This window comes from Mesocricetus auratus, unplaced genomic scaffold, assembly GCF_017639785.1.
Source record: "Mesocricetus auratus isolate SY011 unplaced genomic scaffold, BCM_Maur_2.0 Super-Scaffold_100006, whole genome shotgun sequence".
NCBI lineage: Eukaryota > Metazoa > Chordata > Mammalia > Rodentia > Cricetidae > Mesocricetus > Mesocricetus auratus.
The window spans coordinates 6,714,771-6,731,304 of NW_024429190.1; the positions used below are offsets into that span (position 1 = coordinate 6,714,771).

The following is a 16,534-nucleotide window of genomic DNA, read 5'->3' on the forward strand; positions in this document are numbered from 1 at the left end:
GTGCCAGGCATCATAATAAGTGTGAAAAATATTAATCATATTACTATAAAATATTAACTTATATAGGTATTTTGGTAGCAAACAATTCCTTTATTAAATGTTTAATAAAATAGATTGTGTACACACCTTTGATGGGGAAAGTCCTTCTGTGTATATGTTTGTCCTATTGGTTGTTGAATAAAGCACTGTTGGCCAATAGGGAATCAAGATAAGTGGAACTAAGGGTCAAGGTGGATTCTGGGAAACAGAGCCAAAGTGAGTCACGATGTAGGATGCCAGAGGAGTAAGAGGTCTGGACCCTTTCTTCAGTTAGAGAAGACCACGTGGAAATACTCAGATTATCAGTTATGGGTTAATAATTAAGTCAGAGCTAGCTGATAAGAAACCATAACAAACGGCCAACAGCTTAATAATTAATATAGCGTCCTGTGTATTCATTAGGGACTTATGTAGCTCTGGGACCAGGCTGACAGGAAGAATACATGGTACATACCTTATACACAAAAGCACGCAATATTAAACTAATAGTATAAGTTGGATTGCATAGCAGGGCTAGGCAGCTTTCTGTACTTCTTGCATATAGAATTCAACAGATATTTGTAGATGAGCACAACTCTAATCTTTGCATCTAACTGGTTCACTCTGAATCTGGGTTGTTAGATTCTCACTGGATTTCCATCTGGGTATTTTTAACTTTCAAGTACATTTTCATTTCTCAAGAAAACTATAATGTGTCTGCATTTTAACTATTAGGTATAATCCAGTCACAGCATTCTTATTATACTCACACTAATTTCCTTGTTTTCAGTGTGAAATGTTGTTACATAGCATATAATCATCTATTCATAGAGAGGTACTTTTTACAATATTTTTCATAATTCTCAAATTATTTCAAAATAAAAGAGTACTATAGTTAAGAGAAAATATCCATTGTCAGTCCTGAGGAACCATCCCAATGACTTACTCAATGTTATTTTTCCATATCTGAAATCAATATTTTACAAAAGTATAATTCATTGCTCATATAATACAGATGAGACAAGATGGTTAGATTCTCAAAAGGGTCTGATGTCACTTACATAATATTTGAAGACATATAAAATGAATCAAAAGAGATAAAAACAAGAGTGACAGTTGTCCAGAGGGTAATTCCTCAAGAGCAGAAAATGTGGTGGGTACAAAAAACATTGGAAGCACTAAACTTAACATTCAAAAGGGGATTGGATGAATTAACTCATTTTATAAAACTCCATCAACTTATACCTTTCTGCTTGACTAGTATTTCTCTTTATCAGATAAGGACACCATCAACCCTTCACCTTCTGCTGGTATCTCAGAGGTCTGCATCCAAGATTCCCATCCTTTCCTAATGAGAACTACCTGGAAATTTTTAAGTATATCTGTTGATCACATACCCCAAACTAAACAACAACTCACTCTGATGGGTGGAGGACAAGCAAAAACTTGTTGGGCAACATCCTAAGAAACCAACTTCCAAATTCTTCCACCTCCACTCAGCGGTTCTCCAATAGAAGTGCAACAGAAGGATCCAGGTGGGCTGTAAACACAGCAACCCTGCCCTGGTACTTCACCGCAGCTGGTATCTGAACCTCTGCCTGCTTAACAATCGGGGGAGCACAGTCGAGCTCCAGACTGTAGCAAAAAGATACGAGAGGTCCCACACACACCTATATGGGCTGTTGTCATGCCAAAGCTGTGTACAAGTGGAGACCTGCCATCTTAAGGCAACAGAGGTGCCCAGGCAGAAGCTAACACCGCTTAGAGGACAGCAGTGAAGTGGATTTTACACGAGTGCCCACGGCGGGCTGGTAAACGTGGTGCAGGTGGAAAACGGGAGGCTCTATCTGGTTCCCATGAGGGGACAGGCTCTTCCCATTCTTCTCAACTTTCAGCTAAAACTGGTATAATTTTCCCTATTGGAGGCCTTGCTGAGGAACTTGGCTATGCATATTCAGCATTGATTAGTGACTGGGTTCTGTTTGGATTTAAATAACAAGTTAGAGCTCACAATCATTACGACACTGAGTCATAAGGGAGGAGAGAAGATGGTGCCTCCGATCACTGCCCTTTGCATCAACACAGCACAGATGAATGTTTGCTGTGGGTACCAAAGACATTGCTCTGAAGTAGAACCTACTAATATCTTCTATGATGTAAAGGAAACACAGAAAATCTTTTCATTGAAGAAAATTCCTTTGATGCTTTAGCAGGATTGGGAAACCTGGAAGCTGCCAGAGGGATACTCCATTGTGGGTTTTAAACAGGCTGAAGTATTGAGGATTATCACAGAAGCAATTATATTTAAAAGGTGTTCAGAATTCTACTCCAGAGTAATTCAGCTATGGGAAATCAGCAAATTCCAGAACAGTCATACCCGAATTCAGCAGAGTCTGGGGATTTGTATTCAAAATGGTTTTCTCTACTTTAGCAGGCTCAGGGTATTTTATAAAGAAATACACATTGAAATGAATTAAAAGAAAACAATACATGTAAAAACACTGCCAAAAGTATTAACAATGGAGCTTTATAATCTGTAGCAGATTCTTTAGTGATGGGGGAGGGACAGTAATAGATTTTCCACAAAGAATCCCTGCTTTGAGAGAATGCCTCAGAAAAACAAAAGGATGAGCTTAGAGAGGTGTGGGAGAGAATCTCTGTCTAAAGTGGGAATCAGAGGACCAAAAACAGAGAGGATCAGGACGTTAAGTGGTGGAGGGGAAGCAACCACGGAGAGGCAGGGACAGTGCACATGAAAACACACTTCCTTGTAGATTTCAAACGTCTTTGAAACATTTATTTATTTATTTCTTATTTATTTTGTGTGTATGAGTGTTTTGTGTGTATGTATATCTGTGCACCATGTATGTGCCTGGTGCCCTTGCAGGCTAGAAGAGAGCATCATATCCCCCAGAACTAGAACAACAGATGATTGTGATGTACCACATGGGTAGTAGGAATCGGACCAGGGTCTCCTGGAAGAACAGAAGTGCTCTTAATCATTGAACTTTATCTGACAAAGTTTTAGCATCTTTACAAAGCTACCTTAACCCTGTGTGTGTGTGTGTGTGTGTGTGTGCACGCACGCGCGCCCACACGTGCGTGTGCGCATGTGTGCAAGTGCCTGTGTCAAAATCATGTGGTTTCTGCATTAAAGTCCTAACCCTTCCTGACAATTAATGCCATTTGGTTATAAAAGTAATTATTTTATGCTATCAACCAAATTCATTTTCAATGTTATAAAGTATCAAAAAAAATGAGCAATCTCAAAGTGAAAAATAAATTGAGACAACCAAATAATTGAAAGGATTATTTTAAATGTTGGCAACGTATGTTTGGGAATTTTTTTCCATTTAGTTGGTGATTCATACTTACCCACTAAAAAAGGATACATAAAATCTTTGACTTATTAAAACCATTCATAATAATGTCAATAAGGCACATTTCTTCACCTTGCAGACTCCAGATGGACTTTTCCTCATTCTTTATTCAAGTTAGAGGCATTAAGCAGGAACACTTTAGGACATACCTTGACCACCGTAGAAGGTCTCCATGTACCAGGATCCTCAAGAGGAGAAGAACTGTGCCCTGCAAGGTCAACTCCACGAAGATCCAGCCCAAGAAATTCATCTCAAAGGGGCTCACATAAGAATCAATGCCGAAGTTGTGAGTCAGGTCATACTTGATCTGATTGTAACAGAGTTCTATGAGCCCTTGCCCCAGGCAGAATTGAGGAAAAATTGTAAAAACCCACTTGAGGACATTGTAGATTTTCTGCAAATTCTGCACAGAAAATGGGGGAAAGATGAAATTATAAGTTATTCCCTTTTTAGACCATATACTAATTACTTCCTGTTGTTGCTGCTTGGGGCTGTTGGTTCAGTCTGCCCTATTCCCATTACTCAGAAACACTCTTGGACAGTCATGTAGCCAAATAAGCTTACTCTTGAAATCCTGTACTGCATGTCTTACTAGGTTTGGCTTAATAGGATCTATGGTCCTTCTCTCCCTCTTCTCCTTTTTTTTTTAAACTAGGGATGTGTGTCCTTTGCCTGCCTCGTATATTTGATTGTATTGGCTCACACCTGGAGAGAAGTTGGGATGAAGTATGTTCTGATGAAGTGTAAAGAGTAGATGGTATGTTATTGTGCTTTAATTGCGGCCATAATAAGTGAGCTACTTTGGAGTTACTGTGACAGAATGAGTTTGTGACATCCACCTGAGAATGCCATGAGTCTTGGGAACCCAACTTCTAAGATACCATATTGGTGATAAAAATTCAACATATATATCTTGGGAGTTATACAGATATTCCATCTATCACAGACGCATTCTTGGCCTTTTGAAGGTAGTTTTGAGTAGATGAGGAAAATGGGAGGAATTTCTACAATGAAATTAGCGTCCTTGTAGGAAGAGAATGAGCCACTAGCCATCTCTCCCACTTTTCACTGTGTGAATACAATAAATGGCAACTGCTGCAAGTCCATAAAAGGACTCTCAGAAAAAAATCACATCTACAGTCACATTGCTCTGTGCCTGTGTCAATTAGTGTACTGCCTGAAAGGATTTCTGGTATCAGTGGTAGTCTGGGATAAGCAGCTTTGAACTTGGGAACTGATAATTAATGACAGGGTATGGTGCTTTCAGAACTCATTTTAAAGAACCCAAGAAGATTTTTACAGAAGTATTAGCAAAGATTGTGTAATATGTAAATCCTGAATTAATAAAAAATCACAGATTCATGGACTGATAAATCAATTGTTTGATCTGAGAACAGTAGAAATCGATGCATATTAATATGTAAAGAAATAAAAACTGTGACCTTTAACCTGCTAGCATTTTCTTGATTGCAGTAGAGATCTTCATCTGTGGGAGAGAAAGACATGTCTGGCCTTGCCTAACAACACAAGACACTTTCTTTTCCAGTATTTTGGCAACAAGGAAAAGAATTGCATTGACTACAGTCTGCATATGCGATGGTTAATATGGATGTTCTGCCCTGACCTGAGAGCACAGTTGCCATTCTTGACATCTTTCATTAATTTTACAAGTTCATAATACTTTTTCACATGAAAATGGACATTTAATATCAATTGCAATGAGTATTTTAATAATGTTAAATGACTTCAGCAAACCGTATCACAATAAGGAGCAAAGGAAAGAGAAAGATCAAAGCAAATCCAGTCAAATGCCTTCCAGTCCTAACTGCTCAGTGACGTAGACTCTTTCTTCCAGAAAGCACCCATTGCCTGCTGGTTCTATCATGTGGACAGTGCTGTCTATAAGTGCAGATAATAATGCCCTTTCACCCACCGTGCTGTTAGAGTCTCGGGGATGAAACCATTCCTGTTTAGCCTTATATTTAGTTCCAAATGATTCACCATTCTTTACCATTGAAAGTTAGCTTACCCCACTTCTGTTACCCAGTTCTCTCAGAGCTGCCCTGACTTTGGGTTTTCTCCCACTTGTATCTGTATTGGTTCTGGTTTCCTTCACACCACATTTTATAGCATCTTGAATAACCTATGTTACATTACAAATCAACAGGGTAGAGTAGGGCCTCTATGCCTCTTCTGCCGACTTCAATATTCTCCTCAAGTTAAAGCCAAGTAATTGTTCAGCAAGCTGTCTATTTAAAGGCTCAGAATATTAATACAGATTAGTGTCAAACTCAATCTGTAAAAAAAAAATCACTGAAATAGACCATTGCCCTCATTGAATGCAAAATAGATATTTACATACTCCACTCCTTCTACACAAACATGAGGCACAATAATAAGAGACAGTATTGGCCATCATTCAAGAGTCTATCGAGTCTGGAACCCAGCTACCAGGAATGAACCTGTCCCTATGTGGACAGGCCTCAGTCCTTTTCCTGCTGGAAATGGAAATGTCAGCATTTCCTTGTACTAGGGACACTGTACCTCTCCCAGGTGAGTTTTACAGATTGTCTCAAACTCCTGGGAACGACTGAGCCAGCAGAGAGTATGAGAACGGCAAAAGGACTTATGAGCATAATGTGCTCAGAGGTGAGAATCAAAAGCAGAAAAAGAAACAGCTGAAATATGGAGGTAAGGACAGGGCAGAGTGTGAAGCCTGCTTCCATAAGTCACACCAGTCATGATGGCTTCAAGCAAAAGTCAAGCTTGAGGACAGCCTCATCAAGGAGCCAGAGTAGAGGAAAAATGGAAGGAATGAAGGGAATATATCTACAGAAGGGATTTGGCTCACCTCTAATGCCTGCTAGACATTTCCCACACAGGGAAAACCACTCCCCCATGAACACCCCATGCCCATTTGGAAATACACAGTACTAAATTACATGAATCTCTTACACCATTATTCAGGCACCATTTTATGTGAGTATGGACATGTCTGTATCCCATTCTACTTAAGTTTTCAAACTAGAATACAGTGACACTTTGACATACTTTATTGTTTTCATTATTCTGAGGAGTCCTGAGAAGGATGTTGGTAACAGAACAGGAAATATCTATGTGGCCTTACCCGGGCATATGGAGAAGCTCCCATAACAGCACAATTTAGCAATCAACCACTCCTTCTAAGGTTAAAAGAAAAGGCCACTCATATGTTCCCGTGAATCCCACTAGGAAATGCAATTCCATTCAATGAAATGTGTTCGGTTTGACTCTGAAGTATCCCTCATTGGGGTGGCAAGATGAACACTTGGCTCCCAGATGGTGGCACTATTTTGAAAGATTCTGTAAGCTTGAGCATGAAGACTGGTTGGAGAGAGTAAGTCACCGAAAGCAGACCTCTGGAGGGAGTACCTAGCATGCACGCTCTTCCTTGCACTCCAGGAGGTGAACAGCCTCCTCTCACACACATGTTCTTGCTGGGCCCTAAACTGAAAGTGAAAGCCTTCTTAAACTGTGAGCCAAACTAGACTCCTCCCTTCTTTAGGCTATGTGAGTCAGCCATTTTGGCATAGAGGTAACAAGGTACCTACTGGGCATCCCCATCGTCCCTGCTCAGACACTGTGGAGATGAGCCACTGCCAGCAACTCACCTGGGCTTTGGAAATGATGGCCAAGAGCCGGGGCATGGTGGTCATGAGCATGGTGCACAAGCCAAAGATGAAGTTCAAGGAGACATAGGAGATGAAGGCAACATCTGAACTGGGAAAGATGCTGGATATCAGATACATCCATGGGATCATTGCATATCTACAGAGGAGCAAAGAACACATGTTTATCTTTCTGAAATGCTTATTTGTTATCACACTGAAGTGAAGTACATGTTATTAAAATGGTTGAGTTTTCCTCACTTCGTGTAATATATGTAATAGTCTTCTATGGAAAAAGAACTTTTCTGGGGCCTCCAAAGACCTTACAAGACAAAGGGAAAGTGTTATGGGGGGGGGTCTGGGCTTTCCACTGAACTTTACCACTACCACTTACAATGTCTATCAGTCGAAGATCCTCTGCCTACCAAGACTATTGCAACAACAGTGTCCACTGGTAATAGTGGAATTGGAAGACTCCAAAATTATAATGATATTCAGAGTTCTCCAACGCAACGAACAGTGATAAATTCTTACACTTGAGAAAATGTGTGGAATATAATGTGAAAAACCATATAGTATCTCAGGAACCTCACTCAATACCAATCTGCCTCATTATTTGACCTTGCAGTACATTTTTGTGAAGCATATGTTGGAGACAAGTGCTTCAAAGCAACTGATCTAAAATATTTGTTATATAAGATAATTAAGTAAAATTGAATTAACTGCCAAAGAGATGAGCATCACTGGCTAATCATGACCATTCCTGTTGTAAGTAAAGTATGAACAGGAAGGATGGACTCCCACCTCTAATCCAGCATATACTTCCAACCGTCCTTTCTAGGGGAAAACTCAACTATTATCCTTTGTCATGTGATTGCTTTCAGCAAGTGGGAACAAGGTATGGTGACTTACACCTATAATTCCAGAGCTTAGGTTGCAAGGCAGGAAGACAGTTCAAGGAGAGCCAGGTCTACATAGAAGATAAAACCAAGGAAAAGATTGGAAAAAAGGAATAGGAAACAAATTATTCCTACAACTGAAATATATATAAAAATAGTAGAAGCATGTGTGTCATATTTTGGGCTGTTTTAATTTCTATCAAATTCATTATTAGAGCACACATGTGCATATAAATATATATAACTTGAAACTATTGATTCAAACACAGCATTATAGAGCAATATAAGACAAATTGTTTTCATTTTATAAAGGGAGATAATTAAGAAGAAGGGATGACCATCCTTGGTATACTTAAACCAGAACTATAATAGAGCCAGCCTTTCCTTGTTCCTTCAACAATATGGCATCCAGCCAGCTCTCTCTGTTAAACTTGAAAATGTAGGAGCTAGAGGAATTGGCAGCAGGGACAGCACCTCATGGAATATCTGATGCAGTCAGTTGGCATAGCACAAAACACAGCCAGATGATCATTGGCTTTGATCTGCATCTCTGTGTTCACAGGGTGGCCTCACAATGCCTGTCCCCACCCCATTGTTACTCTGGATACACTGAGCTATCCTTGAGGAAGTAATGACCACCTCATTGTTGGTCTCCACTCCACTGGAGATTACATAGACTCTGTACTTTGCCCCACTTTATATGAGGTCTTCACACTGGGTTATGTCCTTCAAAAATTTGACAAGTGGATCAAAGCATTGTCTAGAGAAAAGACTCTGAGACAAAGACATAGCCCCTTGAGGCTTCCCTTCCTGCATTAATGAGTGTATGAGATGATTATCCACCAGTGATAAATCCATTATTTTTAAAAATACATTTTTATTACTTTCCTTTCAAACACTTGGTTGAAATTAACATATTGGCAGATCCATGAACCCCCAATCTTTTCTAATTTTTAAGGGAAAATTTAAATTGACTTATGGAGCGCAATTTACTTTATGTGAAACCTATGGTGGCTTTTAACGCTCTAGTCATTTATTAAAATATTCATCATTTTAATGATTGTATAATTCACTGGGGTCGGTCTAATGTTCACAGGTACTCTGGAATGAGAAAACATTGTGTCCTCCCCTTGACACCTGGTCACTTCCTTCTGCTGTGTGAAACACCCCCCAACAAAGGGAAGTCTGCTCTTGTTTTCACAATCCTTTAGCATTAAACATGTACCAGATATGCTCTTAGCTTCAGATTTTTTTATAAGCTGTCTTTTACTCTGGGTAATTTTAGTGTTATATTCTTGATTTGTTTTAACTGGTTGGGGTTTTTGAGAGAAGCATTAATATGTGGTCTCATGCTGGTCTTTCTGCCTATGTTCCTTTTTTATTAAGCTGTTTTTATTTATTTTACATACCACCCACAGTTTTCCCTTCCTCCTCTCCTTGTGTTCCCTTCCCTCACTTCCTTTCTACCCCTGCCCCATCCACTCCTCAGAAAGGGTAAGGCCTCCCATGGGAGCCAACAAAGCATGTCTGTCTGTAATGCGAGGATCTGTGTGTTGGTATTAGAGGTGTGTGTCATCATGAACAACAAAACTCATTCATGTTCCTCTCTCTCTATCTCTCTCTCTATCTCTCTCTCTCCCTCCCTCTGTCTCTCTCTCTCTTTCTCTCTCTCTGTCTCTCTCTCTCTCTCTTTCTCTCTGGGTGTGTGTGTGTGTGTGTGTGTGTGTGTGTGTGTGTGTGTGCGCGTGTCTGCCTACAACTTGCTAATCAGATATGAGCTCTCAGCTCCTTCTCCAGCACTATTCCCGCCTGCCTGCTGCCACACTCCCTGCCATGATGACAGTGGACTAACCCTCTAAAAGTGTAAGCAAGCCCCCAATTAAATGCTTTATTTATTTATTTTAATTTTTGTTCTTTTTTTGTTTTGTTCTGTTTTGTTTTGACAGGGTCTCTCTCTTCATAGCCCTGGCTGTGCTGGAGCTCACTATGTAAAGGAAGATGGCTTAAAACTCACAGAGATTCCCTGCCTCTGCCTCCCAAGTACTGGGATCTTTGATGTGCTTCCATGTCTGACCTAACTTTATTTATAAACTGGCGTGGTCCTGATGTCTTCTCAGATAAGGAAGTAAGTATGTCACCCTTGGGAAACACTAAGTATGCATCCATAAACCAATGCTTCCTTAGAAATCCACCAAAAAATGTTTAGTTTAAGAGCATAGAATTTTCTAGCTTGATGTTAAACATTTTCTAAAAACAAATTTCATAAGATTAAGTTGTGAACCATGTAACATCATTCAAATTTTTTCATTATTTTTTAAGTCTGGCCCTCTAAAATTCAAACATAATTTTATCAAGGTTTATTTTATACATGCTACAATGAAGTACAACGACACTTACCCCGTCAATGAGATCAATAAAATGAAATAAGATAATACTCATAGGGTACACACATACCCTTCATATATGAGCTCATAATTTTCAAATTGGGCGGAACATCATGTTTCACAAGCATCTTTTTTAGTGAACACATGGTTTCTCTAAAGAAAAGAATAATTCTAAGAATACTAGTAATGGCTAAAATTAACTTAATAACTGTCAATTGTCCTTGATGCTTACAGAGATTATCTCATTTAACTTTTAGCAGCAAAACTGGCATTTTACAGGGAAGAACCTAAGGTTTAGCAGGGAATTAATTTAGCAAGGCACCGGGTAGATGACATCATGAATATGTCTAAAAGAATTGGCTTCCTTGTACCATGACATTTTCTCAGTTGCTCATCAGCCAACTCATATCCATTTACCCATTTATCTGATGATGTACACATACTTGTTTAAACAAAATCTGTCCCCTAGTTAGACACTTTGAATAATTCTCTATCACTGGATTGACAACAAAATATGTAAAATTCACTTTAGTTATTCCCTTTGGCATAAATCTGGGTACGATTTGGGGTGCGGTCACATATACCCAGTGTGTATAACTAAGACTTTCTGTAGTGACTTTCCTACTTCTATTTTTTTCCCTCTGAGGAAAAGTGATAGAAGTCACAGAAAATACTTCCAAGCTACTAATATTATAGGAGAGGCAAAAAATATGCCAGGCAGCTTTACAAGAGAATCTCCACAGATGCAATTTCAGAGCTAACTGGATTATGTATTTGAGCCCACGATTAATGTCAAAGTGAGAATAACAGAGAATCCATTTCCCACTGCATAAGTTTGTCAAACAGCTTGAGGGCCTTTCTGAGAGAGGGCCAACGCCATCTTCATTATGACCATGCCAACCTTTCCCTCCTTTCAGAACATTTATCATCTTGCTCAAGCTTGTTTGCTCAGCAGCCCTTGTAGAAGCAACATAATTGCTTCAGCAGACAGAAAATCATGAAGCAGACAGCAGGTTCAAAGCCATCCTGAGGGTTTTCTTTCTCAGAAAACAAACCATAATTCTGCAGCCGTGTTTCTCATCACATACCCGAAAAGTGCCAGCAGGAGGGCTGTGGCCACCAAGTTCTCCCGGAAAGTGAAAGCTGTTAACTGGAAGGCAGCTATAATGGCGACACACAGGCATACAGAAACCAAGTAAAAGAGCTGAAAAGACAAAGGAGGACACACTGCATTAGACAGGGATAGTAATCATTCTCTATTTACTCTGTAATTTCCATTAAGATTCTACTTAAACCTAGATACTGCTTTGCATATTTGAATATTTTTAAGAGTTCATCATGCTGAGTCATTGTTATGGTCTTGGTTGTGATCCTCTAAAATTGATGTGCTGAACACCCAGAATTTCAGAATGTGACTGCATTTGAAGTCACAGTGTAGTGGCATCTTGTTGTGCCAATAGATTTGAGGTACTGGCCTTAGGGTGTAGCCCCTGTCTTCATCAGGGTCTATGCTGCTTTAAGAGAAAACAGACTCAATAACCTACCAAAGTCACCTATGCCTATATCCCTGGGAAGGGTCAAAGAACCCAGATATTGTCCCTGAAACAAGGCCACACACACACACACACACACACACACACACACACACACACTGGGAGGAGTGGATATTCTCTGTTCTGATTTCCCTATAGCCTTTCCTTCAAGGACTCTGCAAAGGCAACAGAATTGCCTGGCCTTCCTCAGGCACTCCTAAACCTAGTTATTCTTCTGTCTGCAAAATGCTTCCTCAGAACTACCCATGCAACCAAGTCCTTTTTCTCCTCAGATCTTTGCTGAAAATTAATTTATTATTCTAACTCCCTGGATTAAAGTTAACTTTAAACCATTACCTTCTTTCATTTTTGCAAAAGATTTATCCATGAACCAGCTACATCTGGTATATTTGCTGTCTGTCTTCTTCTTCTGGTAAGACTGTGAACTCTGTTGGGGTGAGACCTATTCTAACTTACTCGTAGATTTAGTTCTAGCATTCAGTCCACTGAGTGAGAGAATCCAAAACAGACAAGGGATCTGCTGCTCGAAGCTCTTGAGACTGAGAAATCTAAGACCAGTACAGTAATAGATTTAGCATGGTGTGAGTAATTTATAAATGGTATGCTGGGCGTTGGTGGCACATGCCTTTAATACCAGCACACAGGAGGCAGAGGCAGGCAGATATCTGTGAGTTTGAGGCCAGCTTGGTCTACAGAGTGAGTTCCAGGTCATCCTCCAAAACAATACAGAGAAACTCTGTGTCGAAAAAAACTAATAAGTGGTGCATTTTTCCTGTCCTATCACATGGCAGAAAGGGTAAGAATGTTCTCCAGGGTCCCTTTTATACATGTACTGATACATTCATGAAAGCTTCCTCCTCTTGATCTAATAATTTCCACAAAGATTCCACTTTCTAATAAATACTGTCACGCTGGAGAATAAGTCTGAACACTGAGTACTGGGGGTACTACAGTTCAGTCCTCAGGAATCTTGCACCCATAACAGATCCTCAAAAATGTTCAATGACTGAAGTGTTGAATAGAGTAAATATAAAACAATTGAGTAAAAGTAGAAGAGTCAGCTAATAATGAAATAGTTCTTCCTGCCTTTAAACCCCAAGTCCACACATCACGGAGTGAAGAACTCATTCAGAGTTGGGCAGAAAGAGGTAATAAAGGAAGCACAGAGACGAGGGAACATGCCGGAGTCTTTAAGGGTTGGTTTTTCTGTGGTGTCATGGGTGTGTGACTCTTTCTTTGTGGGCACAACCTTCACTTTCTCTGGCACCACCAACTGGCAAATGGCGGGGAGCACAGAAGCTGGAGACTGTGGTACTAGAGACAGAATCGAGTGGGAGGTACTTAGGCACGGTTCTGTCCAAACAGAAGCGACATTCTGGAGGAGTCACTGGGTCCCCTTGTAGATCAGTGGCTTAATAAAGACAAAGCCTTTGGGGACAAACATTTCTCAAACTTGAAAGTTATGAATCATCCTCAGTGTCGGCTGTAGACAGACTTACAACAGACTCCTAAAATGCCAAGGTGTTTCAGGTGTGACTCAGATAAACTGTCTTTAAACATCTAGGTTATAGGATCAAAAGCAAATAAATCAGTTGAACTCTAAGCTCATTCAGAGGGGTAAACATTGCTTAGGAGCAACTTGCTAACACATCAGTTCTGTGTAAAACAGAACACAGATGATCAGAAGCTGACGAGTGGCAAGCTCTCTGTGAGTTTCAGGCCTGCCCTGCCTTCTGCTCACATAGGATTTTCCTCATCATAGAATGAATCATATCTGTTAGGGCATGAAGACACATGATATTGCATTTGTACAAAAATGAAAACTTCTCCACAGTGATAACATGAGTGATGGTTGTGCAAGAGCACTATATCAGAAGACATGCATTGAAAATACCTGGCCTAAACTCTAGGCAGCAACGCAACAGGGACTTGTTACCATCCCTGAAAGAACACAAGACAGAGTCTAGAGATGTCCACACCTCAGGAAACACTGATACCTGCCACCTCACCTGGGAGTTACTCACACTGTGGGCAAAGGTTAGGGATACCGATGAGAGATCATTTCTAATAGTTTTATCATCTCACTTGTAGGCCTTTGAAAGGGATTAATGAAGTCTGTTGTTTACTCATTTCCTCACTAAAAGGAAACTATTTTTGGGAGGGTCCTTTATTTCAGAGATCTCTAGCCCCTGAATCCTGTGTCTTCCCTTCATGAAGCAATCCTGAATGGCTGATGGTGCCTGGTAAAGGGAACTGGATTGGCTGCTCTCAACCAACAGAATGAGGGCTTCAGGTGTGGACTTCCCCCTGTGACTTGGTCCCTTCCACCTCCATATTCATATAAGGACCATACTCCCAAATCCTACCATGTCATATAAGAAGTTCATTAGCCAGTATGTCCTGTAGCCAAGGCCACTTATATGTTGCAACCTTTTAGCTCCGGTCACCCTGTCCCTCACGACAGAGCTACCAATCGATGCTGACAAAATGGAGAATCCCAGGACAATGCAGAGGGCGACACCACACTGGCGGATGCTCTCCAGGCTGTGGACAAAGAATAATAGATGTCATCAGACTTCAAAGAAGAAGCCAGACCTTGCTTGTATGATTAACACTTAGGGAGAAGGAGGGCCAGGCACAGTGCCAAAAGTGTCTGCTTTCTCTCTCCCTCTTTCAGGCCCCTCAAGTGTTTGCGAAGATGTGGGTTATTGTTGAGAGCTAATACAATGCAGAGCAGAGAATGGAAAAGAGAGATATGAAGCTGAAGAGCATTTAAGCATCTCAGTCTACCCTTGATCACTGAGTCTGACTCTCAAATTGATGGTCAACATACCCAGAGCGGCATCCAGATATTGTGGTCCCTTGTTGCATTGCAACCACTTGCTGTGCAGCAGAACCCAAAGGAAGGGACAATTGTAGGGCTGCTCGCTTCACTGGCTCATGTCAAAACTTGAGTGATGGAAATACCAAATGTCTTCTAAATGACCACACACTCTCTCAGACAGGTGTTGAGTCAAGAACTGCCACTGTCCATTCTGATTCGTCTCTGGGGACAGGTGGGCACAGGCAGCCCCTTAGGTACCTGGCACATTGACAGTGTGACCACACATCACCCACTAGACTATGCCTTCCTTCCGTCACACATTGTTTTACGATGGTCATCAGCTAAGCCATGGCAGCACTGAGGTCGGGAGTCAAGAGATTGCTGGAGGTAGGACTCGAAAAGTGATAGGTAAAAGTGCAAACTGCCACCTGCCTCCACCACTCCATTGCTTACTTAAGGAGAGAGTCTGCATCAAGATATATGTTATCCACTTGGCAAGCCAAAAGTATAAATAATACTCTTATCATCAAATCTTAACTAAATGATTGTTAGCTACATGGAAAGAGGGGGTGGGGGAGAGAATGAGGGGAGAAGCAGTGTAATTAGTGGCAAAGTGTTGACATCTGACACTTAATGCTGTACCAAACACACCTAGAACAACAGTGCCCACCTCTAGCTGCACTTCCTGTGGGCTGTGAAGTTTTTGAATCATGCATGAAAAATAATCATGGAGATTTTGCATGTTTGTCAATGTAGAAAGTATGTTTAGGTTGTTAACATGAATACTCTTCCTGGGATGTGTGCTGTCCATAGACTACAAGAACTCTTCATTAGATATTTTTTATCTCTGAAAAAAGTATCTAAAAAATCTTCTCACCCATTTCCTGCCCACCCATTGCCATTCCCCTTTTTAAAACTACCTGTGCTGGTGTCTCTCCTAAAAAAATGTTTAAGGGAGATCAAAAGCACTCCTCAGAAACTCAGACATTTTTTTGTCTCTGCCCTCCCCCCTAGAATTCTGTCAACTCACATCTTGTCTTCATTCAGCAGGGCCCCTCCATACGGATGGCTGTACAGTGTTATTCCTGTGAACAACAAGTTGAGATGTGAGCTTCATGCCCTGTCCCTTCGGGAGTCATCTCCAAGCCACTCACGAGACGTCATCTCCAGTCCATCATCAGCAACAAAGGGCAAATGTGTTCTTGATTTAAACTGGAGTATACTTGGATTTTTGGTCTTACTGCATTTGTCAGACATAACCAACATGTGTTTCACATGTGCCACATCGCAGGGTACTATCTCCTTTGTCAAAAGTTATAAGTATCCCAGTGCCCTAAGTGATGTGTTATCACACTTTATAAAAATGAAAGAGGCTCAAGCTGTGTACAGAGAGAGCGTTTGACAGAAAACAGGCCAAGTCCAGACAGACCGAAAATTGGAGCATTTTCTTGAGCCAATTTTGTTTTGGGGCTAGTGAACTTTGCTTTGCTTGCCTTGTTAGGCTACTGTAGGAGTGCAAAGCCAGGAGCCAACATGAAGAAATCACCACCGTGTCATCAAGTAATAAGATCTTATTATAAAGCTCTTCAGAATATCATACAGCCATACAGCAAGACACCTTTTCTTAATAAATGATGCTATATCAAAGAAAGCTAAAGTCAGTGTGAACTGTGCGTCAGTAGATTTTTTTCTTCACACTGGTCATTCTGAATATTCAGAGCCAAATGTGGGACTTGCATGTAAAGCTCAACACAGTAAGCATGAAGCCCTTTCCTTCCTTTCTTGTTGCTACTGTATTTTTCTTCTCCTTTTGACTTTCCCTTTTTGTC

General features: G+C 40.6%; 1 protein-coding gene across 1 annotated transcript in view; it reads right to left on the bottom strand.

Annotated features, from left to right (window-relative positions):
* The window catches only part of Abca13 (ATP binding cassette subfamily A member 13), a 423,762-nt gene that overhangs the window by 91,481 nt on the left and 315,747 nt on the right, over positions 1-16,534 (bottom strand). Inside the window, exons 50-54 of the mRNA XM_040746666.1 lie at positions 15,736-15,790; positions 14,248-14,425; positions 11,417-11,532; positions 7,049-7,205; positions 3,548-3,801 (exon numbers count right to left, since the gene is read on the bottom strand). Coding sequence (XP_040602600.1) covers positions 3,548-3,801; positions 7,049-7,205; positions 11,417-11,532; positions 14,248-14,425; positions 15,736-15,790 — 760 coding nt within the window. The remainder of the gene's footprint in view (positions 1-3,547; positions 3,802-7,048; positions 7,206-11,416; positions 11,533-14,247; positions 14,426-15,735; positions 15,791-16,534) is intronic.